The 17,185-nt window shown below is 42.8% G+C and overlaps 1 protein-coding gene across 2 annotated transcripts in view; it reads left to right on the forward strand.

Annotated features, from left to right (window-relative positions):
- ARHGEF26 (Rho guanine nucleotide exchange factor 26) overlaps positions 1–17,185 on the forward strand; it is a 736,698-nt gene that overhangs the window by 154,397 nt on the left and 565,116 nt on the right. For both annotated transcript variants that reach the window (XM_069618407.1, XM_069618408.1), the window contains exons 5-6: positions 7,207–7,263; positions 13,870–14,030. In XM_069618407.1, the coding sequence (XP_069474508.1) occupies positions 7,207–7,263; positions 13,870–14,030 (218 nt within the window). The remainder of the gene's footprint in view (positions 1–7,206; positions 7,264–13,869; positions 14,031–17,185) is intronic.

Below are 17,185 nucleotides of genomic sequence, written 5' to 3' on the forward strand. Positions count from 1 at the left end.
ACTGTGCCTAGATGTTGGATGAACCATGTATGAAGCACTGCATAAAGTGCAATACCTATATGGATTATCACAGGGACAGGTATTGCTGAGTATTTAAATTACAAATTTTAGTACTTTTGTGTGCTTTCTGGACTGATCGAGTGTGCAGATATTTTGATATTGTTGAATGACACCTATTTGCAAAATGTTGAACAATGTCTCAAAAAGGCTGTATTGGGTGTGTATTAAACATACATTGTGGCCAAAATAGCGATGCAGGCAAGATGGCAGGTTCAGACAAAGAGCGCTATGTACAAATGTCACTCTTGAGCTGGAATTCAGTTTCTATTTAACTTTAAGGCTTGTTTCAGTTAATGGCCTGTGGTATCTGATTTTCATTCTACATGTGTAGATATGGCCATTTTGTTAATGCTCCCTCGTTATCTGACCTTTCTGCTAGGTACTAACTTTTTGCCACAGAAGATGGGGCGCATACAAGGCCTGAGATATAAGCCTTTAACAGAAAATCCTAGTTAAGGGTATGCACTCGGGTGTTGATACATATAATTAAAAAAAAGGTATTGTACCGTACCTCCACCTACCATTATTTTAAAATGAAGGGTCTAATAGGTTCCCCGTAAATTTATCAACACATGAGAAATTACTTATTGTACAACTATGAAGCAAGCACAGCAATATAACACTGAATCCAAATCCGTGTGTAGAATTTGATTTTGTTTTTTATTGATCACTGAATTGACATAGGATGCATAACTAAACATATAGGCACTTTACATAGACCTATACACACACATCTGGCTTGTCCCCTTTGCAGCAAGCACCCTAAATTCATTAGAAGATATGGGCTATGGGACGAGCCCACCCTATTTGTTTTCTGACACACATAGTTAGGGGTCACTCTACCATAGTCTATTCCATAATATTTGCTAATTTCCTTAATTTTATAGTAAGGTGCAGCACACCAAATGCCTCCCGGGAACCATATAGTGGATCCTGCTCTCTCAATGCACTTCTCCTAAAAGCCCTTCATTGCTTCCCAAAACGTTGGCTGCCAGAATTGCTGAGACACCTTATGGGCCTGGAAGGGCACGCAGATGAATGGCATTGATATTGTGCCTCATTGCCTCTCAGAAAACACCCAGAAGTACCTGTGGCATGCTCGTTTTATTAGCAGTAGTATTCATGATTTACTAGATATCCGCGAGTTTGGTGTAGCTACTGGACTCGCACTCTGAATAAACTAAAGAATAGACACCAAAGGAATACTTTAAGGTCCACTGAAACTATTAGAAGATAAGAATATCAAACATGAGGGCATGCTTAGATTTGCTTAATCTCACACACTCGGAGAACACTCTTTGAATTCCACCTTAACTAGACAGCATGAGAGTCCTAATCCAGTTACCCTTTTCCTTCAGTGATATTTACCTTGACAGTTGTCTACCAGTCAGTCGATCAGTGTCACTCTCTACTTCCAGATGCACAAGCTTGCCAGCATATATGTACCTGGGCTAACCCCAAAGTATTCTCATCTTTGTATTAGGCACTTCTGCTAATATTGATCCGTATAATTAAAGATGGAAATTATCTGTTCTGTAAGGGGAGAGCACAATGGCCTCCCTCCCCGCTTAAGGAAAGGACGCCCCAGAGGTTTTACAAAGAAAAACCTCTAGTCCTATTTTGCTTCCCTTTCCAGAACCAACCGATATCACAGGCTGCAGTCCCCAAATACACCAGGGGCTCTCTAGCAGCCACAAATGTGAACACCCTGTCACTCTCGCACCTGAAATTGGTCTCTTCTGCCACCGAGAGCCCTCCCAAGTTACACAATTCCCCAGACCTGCACAGGCAGCTGAAGGGAAGAATGTGACACAGTAGCTAATTAATGGGATTGAATCAGGTTACTGCTTAAACCAAAGAGAAATGTAACCCTCTGCTCTCTAGTAACGGCTTCCAGGGAATAAATATGCAAAGACTAAAACAGGACATACCGGCTGTTGTTGCCCTCAAAGCGAGGAGAAGGTCATAGGTGCAGGCGCCAAACTGCCTTTAACAGAAAATAATAGGAATTGTTGGTTTGGAACCAGTGGTGGATATCGAAGTCCCTAACACTTGATAAATTCATGTCACCAATTCAGCTTTTGAAGAATGTTTTTGATGTCTATGATAGTGCCCATTTTTGACCCTAGAAACTGCAACCTGGCCATTTTAAGCATGGGTGACACGATTTTCCTCAAGACACTTGCTTTGTTTTGATCTGAAAGATCTTTTACTGCTAATGGGATGAAGTGTACTTCCTCTCTTTTCTGTTTTCAAAAATCTGCCGAGAACTTGGGCTTCTTTACGAGTTTGTATGGCCTACGAGCTGCTCTATACGGAGGTAAACTGAGGGGAATGGAAAATGTGCAGTACTTAAGTATAACCGAACATACATTTGTTAAATAGTCCTTGGGACTGGCAACCAGCACTCTCAAAATCTCCATTGATGAAGTGGGTGGTAAGTCAATTGTCTTCGAAGCTCATTCTAAACCCCTTCTTTACTGGCTCCGCATACATGAATCTGATCCTCTGTCCTGGTATAAAAACATGGCTTGGAATGTGATTAACTTTCGGGGGACACATCTTGGAAACGTTTTAACCACATCGAAACTCTGTTGGATAACGTAGAATTAACCCATTGTTTTCTAAATTGTGACACTAAAATTACTAAAGGACTTGTTTCTGAAGTCAAAAGTTCAAAAGTAAACTTAATGAGCTGTATTAGCAAAACTAGCTGTTGAGAACCATACACCAATCTTGTATTCCAGGCTACATTGCATTAAAAAATGACCTAGATCAGCTGATGGAATGGTCACCGTGGATATGCTTGCTGGGTGCAGTGGGGTAAATGAACCCGACATGGCAAAAACGTTTAAACTTGAGCCTATTAATAGCCAAAAGAGCAATATTAAGGAAGTGGAAAAATGCAAATCCGCCAGCGAAGGCGGACTGGGACAGAGATATGGTATGGACAAATGACACAGAAGAACTATATATAGACCTGGTGCTACCCTCCTCCAAGCCTAGAAATATATGGGCCAGGTACAAACAATACTTGGCGGACAAGGCCGAACTCGAAAACTCAGACTCAGAAGGAAAGTAATTGTGTATACTGTGATGATGTAATGTGGATTATATGTATGTATGTGCATTACCTGTGTGCAATGATAAAGTTTTTAAAAAAAAAAACTGACCTCACTGCAGAACGATATTTTAAGGAAATCCATCTAGTGCACAATAGAATGTTATATCCCAAATTCAGATTGAATGTGTTTGCACAACAGGCATGTCCTCTTTTGCCATAGAATTGAAGCAACAACTTTTCATTTCTTACTCGAATGCCCAACATAGTCCACCATGAAATTGTAGGTCCCTCTTTCCTATTATACGCAAATGTGTGGATGCCCCGATTCACAATGCCCTTATACTATAGGTGACCTGACCCCTATGAGGATGTCGTGTTCACAGTATTGACTTTTTTTGCCAAAGTTTGGCAGATAAGATCGAGCTTTGTTTGTGTAGCAACTCTTTTTTAGGTTTGAAGTTTTAGCATGTTTTAATATCTCAATTTTATGCGTCTTATCCATTTTATTTTATCCATTTTAAACAAAGGATTTTTATGATTAATGTGATAAAATATCATATATATCTTTTACTGTATACTTTTGGGGGGCATGTTACCAAAATAAAGTTGATGAGATAGTATGTGTGCGAATTCCTTTTAAATTAAATTACATTTAGCACTGTTGCATCTGTCACATTATGAGTTGAGGTTAGTCCCCCATCCCAATGTCCAGTGGGGCATCGCTGGGTTATAGAGGAATTGCTTCTATACGCAATTCCACCAGAGGTCTTTTCTCATTTTTGTTCCTGAGGTAACATGTCCATGCATATGCTGGAGCTGTTGGCTCCTTGTGGGTTTGCATCTCATAGTTAGCAGGAATGAGAAAACGGGGGGAGATTCTGTTTTCTCCTATTTCTTTTCCACTTTCCTTCACGCGCATAGTGAGGCCCTTTGTTTGCCCCACCAGAATATGTGTGTCTTCAACAGTCGCTTAAACTGCACTGCATGTTCTAACTTTTTCTTGTTAATAACTAAGGTCATACGCAGTCGATGACATCGATGGAAAAAGTTATGAAATGAATTCTTTTTGCAAAAACACAAGATCATCATTACTTGCGCTTGGGATTTGGGAGGTAGACTTGATTCTTGAAGGCAGTTTTCCTTGAGCTGATGTTCGTCTCAGCCCAATAGCCTGGGCATCATCCCTCTCTCTCTCTCTAATGGGATCCACACTGTGACATTCACCTGGGATCCCTCCTGTTCGGACAAGAATGGCACTAGATTGTTCTCTATACTAACTGTGTTTCTTTAATGCATGCTTCTCTTACCTGTAAAGACAGTTACCACGTTGACCAAATATTGTGAAGGAGTTGGTCAGGCCAGTGGTAGACTATCGTTATCTGATTTCTCTATGGCATCCATGAATGGCTGTTTTTTCCCCATGGTACCTACCATGGTTTTTACTCCTTTTTTTAAATTATTTTTTTTTTTAATAATCTGGTTGGTGAAGCAGATACATATCAGTCCACTCTGTAACATTGCAAGTGTAGAACTTAATGTAAATGATTGAATACAAATGGTTATGTCCTTAATACATGCCAAATATACTTACGGTGCCATCCTCCATTGGCCACGCCCTTTTCTGGGGGCAGGGGGCAAGACAGAAAAACCATAGCAGTTGTTACCCTACTAATAAAATACAGACAACTGTTTATATTTGGAAACAAAAGATCACATTTATTGGAGCACACAACAATACAGGGGCTGTCCCAGCCCTAAGCAACTTCATAGTTCAAACTCTTAGTCTTCTAAGGGACCCATAAGCAATGCAATGTCATAGTCTTAATGTTCCAGGGGATGCTTGTCACTTCCGGTTTTAGCAGGGTAGCGAACATATGCTTCTACACATAACTGTATAACTGTCGAGCAGTACTATTTCCTCGGGACCACAATCTCGTTAACGAGGAGTCTCAACTGTCCCTAAAGGACTTCGTGCCCATCGTCCAAATTTGGCTCAAGTGCGGCCATCGGGAAACCGCCCACGGTCGAAACCGCAGTGTCAAACTCCTCCCCGGCTAGGACTGCCCCGAAACTCTGCCTGTACAGAAAAAGGAAAAATGTATAGCTGATACAAAATATGAACAAACGCATAGTGGCTTACAACCTCGAAATCCACTGAAAAGTAACGTTACATACCTGTACATAATGAGGCAGATTGATTAGATTAAGGTCCAAAGAACCCTACACAATTCTTTTTACACTAAGAAATCCCTACACGTTTAACTCTAAACCTAGAAGGTGAGGGTGGGTGGGACTTCAGGTGGGGGGCTGTGGAAAGAGACTGGGCTACCAGTCCCCCCGCCTTATATCCCATCCCCCGGCACCTAACTGGATGTGGCTGGGCCCCGGGGATGCCCCTTCCTCCAGGTGGAGCAAAGGTGGGAGCCCCACTACAGAGGCTGTTCCTCTAGAGCCCCCTGTGGGGGCAGGCCCTCCTTTAAGTCTGCAGTACTTCTTCAATTACAAATTGAACCCCCTTTTTGGTTTTTTATGAAAGCATTACAATTAAGCATTTGTTGTATTCATTTGAAAAACAAAAAGAGCTTTGAGAAGCAGCTGTGTGCATAAGTAAATGCACTTGGCAGGGCAGTGCCAATGCAGGGTGTCATACATTAGGAAGCAGTGACATAAACATAAACAGGAGGTGGGGGAGGCAAAGGGACAGAGAAAAGGGACTGCACAGGCAGGACACAAACTGTATAGGCAACAGTATTATTTGCACATGGTACAGGACTCTCTTATGTGAACCAAGTGGCAATCTACAGCATAGTCACATAACACAGGAGATTTGGGAGGTTTGCTGGGGTCGTAAACACTGCTTTCTGCACTCTGATGGTCATATTAGCCCACGGCTCCAATACTTGACTGGAGCATGAGCAGTTGTGCCCACATCGGGATATGCAGAATGTACATTGGTGAAAGGTAGAAGACGGGGCTAAGGATTAGGGGGGTGCCAGCCGGAAGCGTGGCTGCTTCCTCAAGTGACAGGATTCCTTTACGGGCAGTTTCAAAGTAATAGAGTGGGGAAAGATTTAGGGCCTGATTCATAAGCACGTTCAATGATGGCGAAATCCAATTGGAAAATGCTTTGTGAATCAGACCCTTGGTGCCCCATGGTACGCCGTACCAGTGCTGTGGTATAAGTTGGGGAAACATTAAAAGGGTAGCACAAGCAGATTGCAAAGTGCCAAGGGGTGAATAATGAGGGAAGGAGGTAGCAGGGACGGCACCCGGGGCGAGGGGAAGTGTGAGTGAAAACAAGAGTGAGTAATTGATCATTATCTGTGACTCTAATTGTGACTGGGCCTCATTACATGTATGGAGGGAGCCTTACCACCCATACCGGGTACCGGGTCCGGGTTCCTGGAATGGGGAAATACCAGGCCATTCCAACCTTGGAGGGCTCGGTATTTCCCCATTCAAGGAACCCGGACCCGGTACATCCCCATCCCCATTCGAGCACCCATAGGGCTCAATGGGAATGGGGAGGATGCTAACAACGGACCCGTTAATAATGGGCCCGTTGTTTGCATCCTGGTCTGCTCGCGGGACCCGCTAAGGACGGCTGGTTTTACCAGGCGTCCTTAGCGGGGTCCGCGAGTAGACCTCGTAATGAGGCGGTAGGGGGTTAACGGCGCCGGCCGCTCTACCGGCGCCGTTAACCCCCTACCACCTGGGTCGTAATGAGGCCCACTGAGTTCTTAAAGCAAGCTAAAGAATTGTGCAGGGGGGTTCCAGCAACCTGGCTAGCAATATCCACGCCCACGCGCTCCCTCCCGCCGGCAAAAAGGTAGTGTAATTCTGTTGTAAAGGCAAAGTGTGGCTGGGTGCGAGACGTCATGAATGCGCGCGCTCCTTACTCGGAGTGTACTGCAAACACATTCCGCCCCTGTTACTTTGCCTATTGTGTTCTATTATTTACTGAGATAAAGATTCCGATTGTTTTTTGTTAAGCATTTGAAATACGCTTGAATCGGGCAAATACATGTGTGTACTCGGAGATTACAAATTCATTACATATTATTTTTTTCCCATGCTTTTAGGTGAAAAGAAAAGGCTTGTCACAGGCAGTGAGCCAGGAAGAAAAAAAGAGGCAAGAGGTATGTTATCCACCCTACTTGTTTTTATTGTTTACAGTTTGGGGGCTCGGGTGTGGTAGAATGGTATTGCTCACTGAAGTGCTTGTTGGAGACACACACACGTGGGATCGTACTGTACATGGGAATTTCCGCACTGGCATTCCATATTACGTTCAAGGCCTGTGAAGGGCTCTAATCTCAAGGGGTAGCGTGCGGCGATAACGCGGGCGAGGCCACTCGGAGCTCAAAGCTAAAAGAAGCCGCACGTTTTGCAGGTCGGAAAGCCAGCCACGCACACATTCCCTTGTACACCAGTCTCATTGCAAAGGGTGACTTCAGAAATCCAAATGCACGCGTATAGCTACTTTGGTGACTGCTCGTTGGCACCTCATTTGTGTTTACACTCCTCCCTCAGCAGGTCAGCATGGGATGCCTATGGTAAACTGTTAACGTGTGCGCAGAGGCGTTACCCAACAACACTCTTCATTGCCCTGTGTTGTTCGCAACAGCTGAAACTACAATGGAGAGACGTCAAAAGGGACGGGCTCGCTCTAGGCAGAATGGGCATTAGTTGCAAAAAAGTTTTCTCAGCGGACTGCGTGGGTGCCTGGAAATGAACGAATAAGTCATTCTATTCGTGGAATATAAAACAGCGGAAAAAACGCACACGAGGGTTTTGGTCAGACACTTGGAGTTAGGCTATAGGTATTGACAGCTGTAAAGTTGCCTTGTGCCATAGTGACGCCTCAATCCCGGCCTGGGCTTCTCTGTTGCATGCTGGGGCTTGTAGGCCCGTACTGGCAACGGAAACACGAAACTAAAAGTCCCAGAATGCAATGGGGAAACTAGGGCTGTCTCAAGATATCACGCATGACGCAGGGAAACTTGGCAACTATAGGTAGTGTATAGATTTATGGAAAAAGAGGCGTGGTTGGCATTGCACAGTATATAAAAAGGAGGGGAATATAATGTGGCCTGCTTGGTTAACATGCAGGCATGCATACATGAAGGAAGGCAATGACAAAAGTTAAAGTGACTGCAAGAGACCACAAAGCCGGAGCAGCTGGTGGAGGGAATGAGGGAAGGGTCGTACTACTGGAACGAGTAATCACAATGAGCACAAGCATGAGGGTGGGAACATCTTTGCGTGTGTTTGGGTTGAAAACGTCACTGTTGTGGTGAAGAAATGGACATGTAGGGATGAAATACATTGAGGGGCACTAAGGCAGGGAAAGGAGCAGAGAGGGTGAAATACATTGAGGGGCACTAAGGCAGGGAAAGGAGCAGAGAGGGTGAAATACATTAAGGGGCACTAAGGCATGGAAAGGAGCAGAGAGGGTGAAATACATTGAGGGGCACTAAGGCAGGGAAAGGAGCAGAGGGGGTGCCGATGAATTGACAATTTTCTATAAAAAATTCTGATGCCTCTTATCCTCGCAGAACAGGAATACTATTGCTGCTTAGAGAAAAGAAATGGCCTTAGAGCCCTGGCCATGTAAAAGTTTCAGACATAATGCAAGGTGTCAAAACTGTCAGCAGCAAAATGACTCTCCCATGGCGGTGTCAAAACCTAAAATGCCAGTAGCAAAAATACTCTCCCATAGCGGAGTCGAAACTTAAAATGCCAGTAGCAAAAATACTCCAGTAGCAAAAATACTCTCCCATAGCGGAGTCGAAACTTAAAATGCCAGCAGCAAAAATACTCCAGTAGCAAAAATACTCTCCCATAGCGGAGTCGAAACTTAAAATGCCAGCAGCAAAAATACTCTCCCATTGTGGAGTCAAAGAAAATGTCAGCAGCAAAAATACTCTCCCATTGTGGAGTCGAAACTTAAAATGCCAGCAGCAAAAATACTCTCCCATAGCGGAGTCGAAACTTAAAATGCCAGCAGCAAAAATACTCTCCCATAGCGGAGTCGAAACTTAAAATGCCAGTAGCAAAAATACTCTCCCATAGCGGAGTCGAAACTTAAAATGCCAGCAGCAAAAATACTCTCCCATAGCGGAGTCGAAACTTAAAATGCCAGCAGCAAAAATACTCTCCCATAGCGGAGTTGAAACTTAAAATGCCAGCAGCAAAAATACTCTCCCATTGTGGAGTCAAAGAAAATGTCAGCAGCAAAAATACTCTCCCATTGTGGAGTCAAAACTTAAAATGCCAGCAGCAAAAATACTCTCCCATTGTGGAGTCAAAACTTAAAATGCCAGCAGCAAAAATACTCTCCCAATGCCTTTGGTTTATTGTTTTCTTTGAAAAGATCAGACACATGTAGACTCTTTTCTGTACCGATTGTGGAATTTTAGGCTCTGCCCCGCACATCCTCTCCCAGTGCCCACAGTCATTCTTTCTCAATCCTGGAGTTCTTTTCAATTGTATTTGCCCTTCTTTCTACTCACATTTCCTGTTAGTTTTATTCCCTCCAAACTTTCGTTTCTCACCACATTCTTTTCCCACGAATGCCCTCTCTCATCACCCAGTTCTCCCCTTATAGCTTTCCTGTTACTTGCAGTTTGCCCTTTCACCTGGAACCATATTGCCTGATCTGGACTGACTGTTCTTCTGTCCCTTGTATTGTCACTCCATTTTGTTTCTGCTTTACTTTCTTTTTAATCCACCATTAAAAACAACCAAATAGTGGGTTCTCTCGACTCATGCTTTGATGGAGTGAGTGGATCAGAGGCAACAAACTGCCCACTTTTAGAGAAACACCTAGCTGAACAGAAATGTGTATTTTTTGTCAAGTGCCCCTCATGAGGCCTGTATCATGTGGCTGATACCCGGTGACTCCCCAACATCAAGGGGAGCGACACGTAGACCAACTCTCTGAAAACCCCCCTGCCAGGCAAAGGCATTTCTAACCTATAGACTGCAGAGTGGAAATGGCAGGAGTGCAGGAAAACTGGGCACTTAGGACCTCATTACGAGTTTGGCAGTGCCTCAATGCGGTGGTATTACTGTATACTGTTGCATTAAAAAAATGGGGTCTTACACCACCCCCACCGCCACTTGTAATCCAGTGGTAATACCTCCAGGCCAAGTGGCGGTAACAGTAATACAGTTTGGTATTTTAGCCTGTTTACCACCAAACTCACAATGAGGCCCTTATTGTTTTATTCCCACACTTTCCACATTTCCCTGCAATGACGGCCTGACTAACAGGAGTATCTCACCGAGTGAGAGTTTAGCACGACCCCGGTTGATATCAAGCAGAGAAAGTGGGACTCCAGAATCCTAGCTATCCATCCTGTAATAGCTTCAAAATACTACTCCCACAGTTAATCCTTTTAACAAATTATGATGGCCAATGCAATCCATATTCCTTCAAACTACACTTTTGATAAGTATTTTGAAATAACTTAATTTACCTTTTTTTCTTAAAAATGGATGTCCTTCTAACATCCTCTCATTTCTATATCACATCGTTCATCTTTCTTACAGGTTGTGGTACGTTTGTCTCCATGTCCTCAAGATCTTTATTGCTATCCGCCATCTTGCTGACTCACTGCTCGAAGACATGCCATTTATAAACGTCCTCGCCCAGCTCTGAATTGGCCCATTATATCCACAATAGACTGTTACGGATCTTCATAATCTGTTTCTACCCAGCTGTGTTTGTCGCGGCCAGTGCCAGGCTCTCGCAGATACATGTGCGAATGTGGCTGGGAAGAAGAACCATGTATTGTTCTTTTTATAACAAAGCTCTTTTGATTTGGATTCCTCAAAATGCCAAACTATTACCTATTTCACAGCATTACTCTTGTTAGTGGTGCAAGGAACCGTGGAGTGCACCACCAAATCGACTCCTTCCCGGAGTATTGCACTGTAGACGTGACCCTGATCTTTTCATCACTTATGATGGGATTGGTTATTTATAACGCGCTTAATACCCAGAGGTTTCTAAGCGCGGACCCGGGATCGAACCTGTGTTGCTCCGTGTCGTCTTGCTTCCAAGGCCAGCACAGTTGCCCCTCAGCTATCCTCCCGAGACATACAAATACATTTATGGAAAAGTAGTCTGTGCCATGTGTGGTTTCTGTGTGTTTGTGTGATTCTCTTGTCTCTTTATGCAAGTGCTATTTCTCAATTTGTTTTTGTATCAAATTTCACATTAGGCATTTGTATGACCACTTTTTCATTTTGTGGCTCGTTCTACTGTCTTAATCCACATGTGAATGGCACTCGCTGCATGCCTGTGCACCAATGTAGTTCTGTATTTCTCTCACTCAACATCTGTTGCCTTAGTAACCATTAGAAAGTACATGAGACATAGTGGGGCTCATTTTAAAAACCGCTTTGTGGATAAATAAGTGTATAAATGGGGCTTAAAAGGTCTTTACCGTTGTTTTACCGCTCGGTAGCATTTTAAAAACGTTCACAATCGGATTGGGAGATTGGAGGTGAAATACGTTTCCTATTGCTCATTGACACTCCTCCTGCTAAAGAACCTTATTTTAAGGTTGCATGGCATTTTCATGCAAGCATAACAAAATGGAATCTGCCTGTATAATTCCATAGAAATCTATTATAAATGTCATGTGCAAAGCACAATTTGCTGGCAGGATTAACAGTTTACACAAAACGGAGGGAACATGAAAGATTAAGGCAATTTTGCCCGTTTTTTCTCTTTCATTTTGCACTTTCTTTTGTGACAAGGAAATTGCATGCAGTGCACCGAACAGTGCATAAGTACTAATGATGTCGGTGCTCTCTATGCAATACCACTTCTTGCAAAATGAGCCCCAGTGATACTACCTGGTATGGTGGACTCAAATTAATCTTCTTCCAGGTAGGGGTTCGTAGCCATCCGCACTTTGCTTGATGGGACTTGGAGTGACATGTTATTCCCATTGTGAGCAGAGGCTTAGAAAACCCTGCAGAGTGCTGTTGCCTAAAAAAATGTCAGGTCTGTAAAAAGGTGACACCCATGGCATAGTCTGACAGTTGAGATATGTGTTAGGAATTATTTTCTATACTCTGGCCTGGTGTGACAGGGACGACTCTGGGAGCTGAAGCCAAACCAGTTCAAGGTAGCAAGGTGAGGGGTCTATGCTAAGTCTCAAGAGGTGGCGAGCTTGCAAGGGTTCCACAACGAGCACACACTTTGAAATGGTGAAGGAACACCCTTAGCCAGACAGGTATAGAAATACTTCCTTACTTATGGCCAAATATCACAGTGAAAAATGACTTCTAACAGGTAATATTATCACTCAGTACTAAAAATTAGAAACATATATACAATCGCTGGAGTAGGGCAAAATACATATGAAACCCCTGAAAAGGAAGGTATAGACTAGTATTAGCACTACTAGTCCACAGAGATTCAATCCTAACTTCAGAAGTCCATCCCTAAAATGTATGGGGCCTTCTGCCCAAAAGTTTAGCAAAGTTTGATACAGTTTTGTGAAGCTGGAAAAAATGAAGGTAGTCTCTCTGGAGTCCAGTGAACAGTTCCCAAGTTCCAGGCCTCCACTCAGAATGACGACGTCAGCAGTATGGGAGCCCAAACTCAGAGCTGGCCAGCAACAGGGCAGTCCTGGGGCACTTCTGAAGGCTCTTCTTCGTAGTACTCTGAGCTGACATTGAGAAGGGATGTTCCCTCCACTCAAAGTGTCGCAGCTTCTTCACAGGACAGGGCTCTACTAGGGCAGCAGCAGAAGTTGGTTGCCAAACTTTCTTCCCATGGGTCCGTGATCTCCTTGCAAGTCTTGTAGCTGGACAGGAGTCTTGGCTCCGTCAGTTTCTTCTAGGATCTCTTTAGAGTGGGCGCAGGGGTCCTCTTGTTATCCTAATAGCCAGGTAGGAGCAGCAGCTCCCACTAGCCAATGACAGACATGCCCCACACACACACACCCCAGCAGTGGTCCAATCAGGACCACTGGTGGCAGAACTCATGCATACCACTCAGACACACTGGCACTAGTTTGTGGATTGGGACCAGACAGTCGCAGCACACGTCCTGACAGAAAACAGTAGCCCGCCAAAAGCCTTTGCTTTTCCAGGCACTCAAAGTCCATATAAGGATTACTCACAGGCCAGGAGGGGGCTAAAAGACAAGATGGCCAAAGGACAAGCAGAAAAACTTGTGGCATGGCCATGTTTGACCAATAGTCACAGTTAGTAGCCAAACCTGGTAAACGTGATAAGGCTAAAATGAAATGCAACAAACATTTGTAAAAAGTCACTGCTCCCACCAGCTTGTCCATTTAGCACACCAAGAGTAACCAAAAATCCTCTGAGTGTTAGTCTAGGACAAAATAAAAAATTGTACCCCATTGTACTGCATTGTAAAATACATTGCACAATGATAAAAACTGCCACAAGTGGTAAAAAGGTACTAAAAGTAGTAACAAAGTAACTAGACTAAGGCAAACAATGTTTCACAGTACTGACAGCCTGAAGGACATGTCAGTTTCCCCATAACAGCTGAGCAAAAGCCAGTGTAGTGAAGCCCAAGGCTTCACTACACTGTAAAAAGATGACCTGGCCAGATACACAAATTAAAGCAAAACGTTTGGTGGTCCATAGAAATGGGAGGAGAAGTGCAGTAAAGAGGAATCTTTCCTAACAATATTTATTTTGATGTTACACTTATGCCCATTTGTTCTTTTTTCCTTTCTTTTTTACAGGCTATATTTGAAGTTATTTCTTCAGAACATTCTTATTTGCTTAGTCTGGACATTCTGATCAAGATGTTTAAAAACTCAAAAGCACTGAGTACCACAATGACCAAAACCGAAAGCCATCATCTTTTCTCAAACATCGCTGATGTCTCTGAAGCAAGCAAAAAGTAAGTGCCCAGTGCGAGTTAGTAAGAATAAATGATTCATACTTTCTATTTTTGTAAATTTCACTTAGTGAATATTTATTGCTGAGACATCATGCTGGTTGGATCCCTGCTTAATAAAAGGGGAGTAGCAACAATGTAATGTTTACACTCTACTATTGGCTGTCGTATTCTACTCGGAGAAGTTTGATTTAATATCCGTGTGGGATTTGTAAAACAACATATTGATGCTGCCCGTATGGCAATAACACAATCCATAAAGTCACACACACCAATAAAAAGCTAGTATAATGCAACACCAAACTGGGTTTTATTACGACGACAGAAATACACACCTCTCTGAGGGGGAGTGATAGAAAAGCCTGTCAGAAATATATTTTTGATATTTCTATTGCTATAGTCTCTTTTACAGTCTTTCAATTTTCCAGGCCAGTGAATGTGTACCCAAGGATTCTTCTATAGCCTTCATTGTAACGTTCCAATTCCTTTTCAAAATTGTTTTTTGAATGTTCTGTGAATATTGAATCTTAATCTACCTTTATGACCTAGCATATTTGTTAAATGTTCCTTTAAAAAATGTGTTCAAACTATTTTTGTATCTCCATCCATATGCTATCGCTTTCTGGTTGATCTCTCATGGTTACCATCAAAGGTCTTCATATTTCCTTTTGGTTTTATTAGGTGTCTTTGGCAAAATAATCTCATGTGTTAACATTCCATACATACATGTCTGATCAGTCATTTTGTTATGGGCCCATAATTACAATTATTTGATCAGATTAGACGGCTGTAGAGTAGGGGACTACAAGGTGTTGCTCTCCAGTTAACCAGATGTTTTGGACTGCAATGACCATGAGCCCTAGCCAGCCTATCCAATAGCGATGGATCATGAGAGCTATAGTCCCAAATTTCTATAGAGCTGTGAGTGCAGACCCCTACGGTAGACTTTGGCGGGAGCGCAGCACTAGAATATGGACCTAAATTTAAAGTCCTATTGGACAACAAAAACTAAAGACCTCCTTCAGGATTAAAACTTGCTTCCAAAACATAATTATTATATGCAACCATCACCATCATTGGCAGAGATTCTTACTCAAACAAATTGCAATTAAACATAGGTCTGTGCCTTGACATAAAGCTCCTCATGGGCTCCCTATGGGATCACCCTGGCCCATCACCACAGCCATTCACAGAACCCCTTGCCTCATTATCCTCTTTGGCCCATCTTTTCTGAGTCTTCTATACCCCTTAGGTTTAGGGAATTCTAACAATCCATAACTACTTCCAGGTCCCTTGGATTCCCTTCAGCGCTCCAAAGCCCAAAGCCTTCTCTCTTTTTCCAGGGTCTTCCTCAAATGTTCCTCTCCCGCTCATAGTTCCCCTACTGGTCTTGCTTGCAGTTTCATCCCATAGATAACCCACTTGGTAATAAAACTATCCAGAAATCTTGATTAGAAATGGTAAACCATTTAACTTCCACACAGTTTCCCCCGTTAATCCCAATTCCCATTTCACTCCACCACACTTGTACCCCTCCACCGCCCGTGCCTGGGCCTGATGCACTAGATACTTGTGCAAGGTCTCTCCTTACACGTCACCCTACTCTGACACTGGGCCCCATCACACCCCCTCTTAGTGCCCCTCATGCACAGCCTGGCTGTCAATAAGACATGGTGTTAATTCTGAACTATGTATGGGGATCCCCTTTCTTCGTAGACACCTGTGGAGCAACAAGGGTTCATTATATTAGAAGTTGTGTCTCACAAGTCAATTATTTCAAATTCATATATTTTGAGGGCTTTAATAAAGGTCGTGAAACAGTTCAGGCAATTTTGTGTATATAATATATTTATTTTATTCATAATCAATAGACAATATGACAACATATATACATGAAATAAAAACTATGTAAAATGTGCAATAATGCACATCATCTAAGAATGTTTTTCTTGTGCAAAATAGTGCATGGAAAGTGCAATTATACATAAAGTGCAAATCAGTTAATGTTGTAAAACATTCTGTATTTTCTACTATGAAATATTGAATAATGCAGTGTTTTTCTTTTTATTGCACATATCCCACTCTAAAAGCCAATGTTTTTATATAACCCAGTCATTACAGTCGTCATCAACAAAAGGTAGTTACGAGGTGCATGCAGCTCCTCAATATTTTTACATGGAACTTCCCTTATTCTAGTTTCAACAGGTTAACATCTAGGTACAGTAGGGTGATAAACGCCTTCATATAATGTTAATAGATGAAGCCACTTCCTCATCCATCTCCACTTTCTTGTGGGGTTTAATCCGTTTGTCGTGGCATAGCTGCTCCCCTTAATGTTACCCTTCTGTACCTGAATGGGACAGGCAGCAGAGGATTTAATTACCTGCGTCGTTTACAATTGAGGATGGAGGTTGTTTCCCATTGGGTGATTGAGGAGTAGCTAATGGGTACTATTGCAGTCCTCGATGAAGTGCATCATTGCACATTTTATATTGTTTTTGTTTAATGTATATATGTTGTCATATTGTCCAGTGATTATGAATTAAAAAATATATTATGTTCACAAAATGGCCTGAACTGTTCTGCAACCTCTGTTAAAGCCCTCCAAAACTAAAAAATTAGAAATAATTGACTCGGGAGACCCCACTTCTGATAGCATTCCTATCAATGCCAGCTGTGCCATTGCTACGTATCCACCGATAATCCGGTGTTATCCACTTCGCGCTGTATGTTGCTATTTGGAATGCCTGCAGACGGATCTATGTGATGACTGCGCATCCATTACTGCGTTGCCAGAAATCTCCAATCGTTTACAATGAATCAATGCGAAAATGAATACGAGGAAGACCCCCGCCCCTGTCCCACAACCGCCCACTTGAATGATTACCACAACTCGCTGCCCCTCTATAATTTCACAGCGATTCCTAGTAAACAATGCACTATTTCCGGCTGCGCAGTAAACGGCTGATACCCTGCAGACTGCCCTGTAATAAACAGAATTTGTTGGCCTTTCTTCATTTTAGTGGTTCGTATTTGGTACCTTTTTGTAACATATTTTTTTTAAAATGTGCTCTCATTCTACCATACCCGTCTTATATCAACTATCCCTGAATGAGAGGTTAGTTGATACTACAATGTGAAGGTATTTAAAGACTGAT

The sequence above is a fragment of the Ambystoma mexicanum genome, chromosome 10, assembly GCF_040938575.1.
Source record: "Ambystoma mexicanum isolate Mex_15411 chromosome 10, UKY_AmexF1_1, whole genome shotgun sequence".
Taxonomy (NCBI): domain Eukaryota; kingdom Metazoa; phylum Chordata; class Amphibia; order Caudata; family Ambystomatidae; genus Ambystoma; species Ambystoma mexicanum.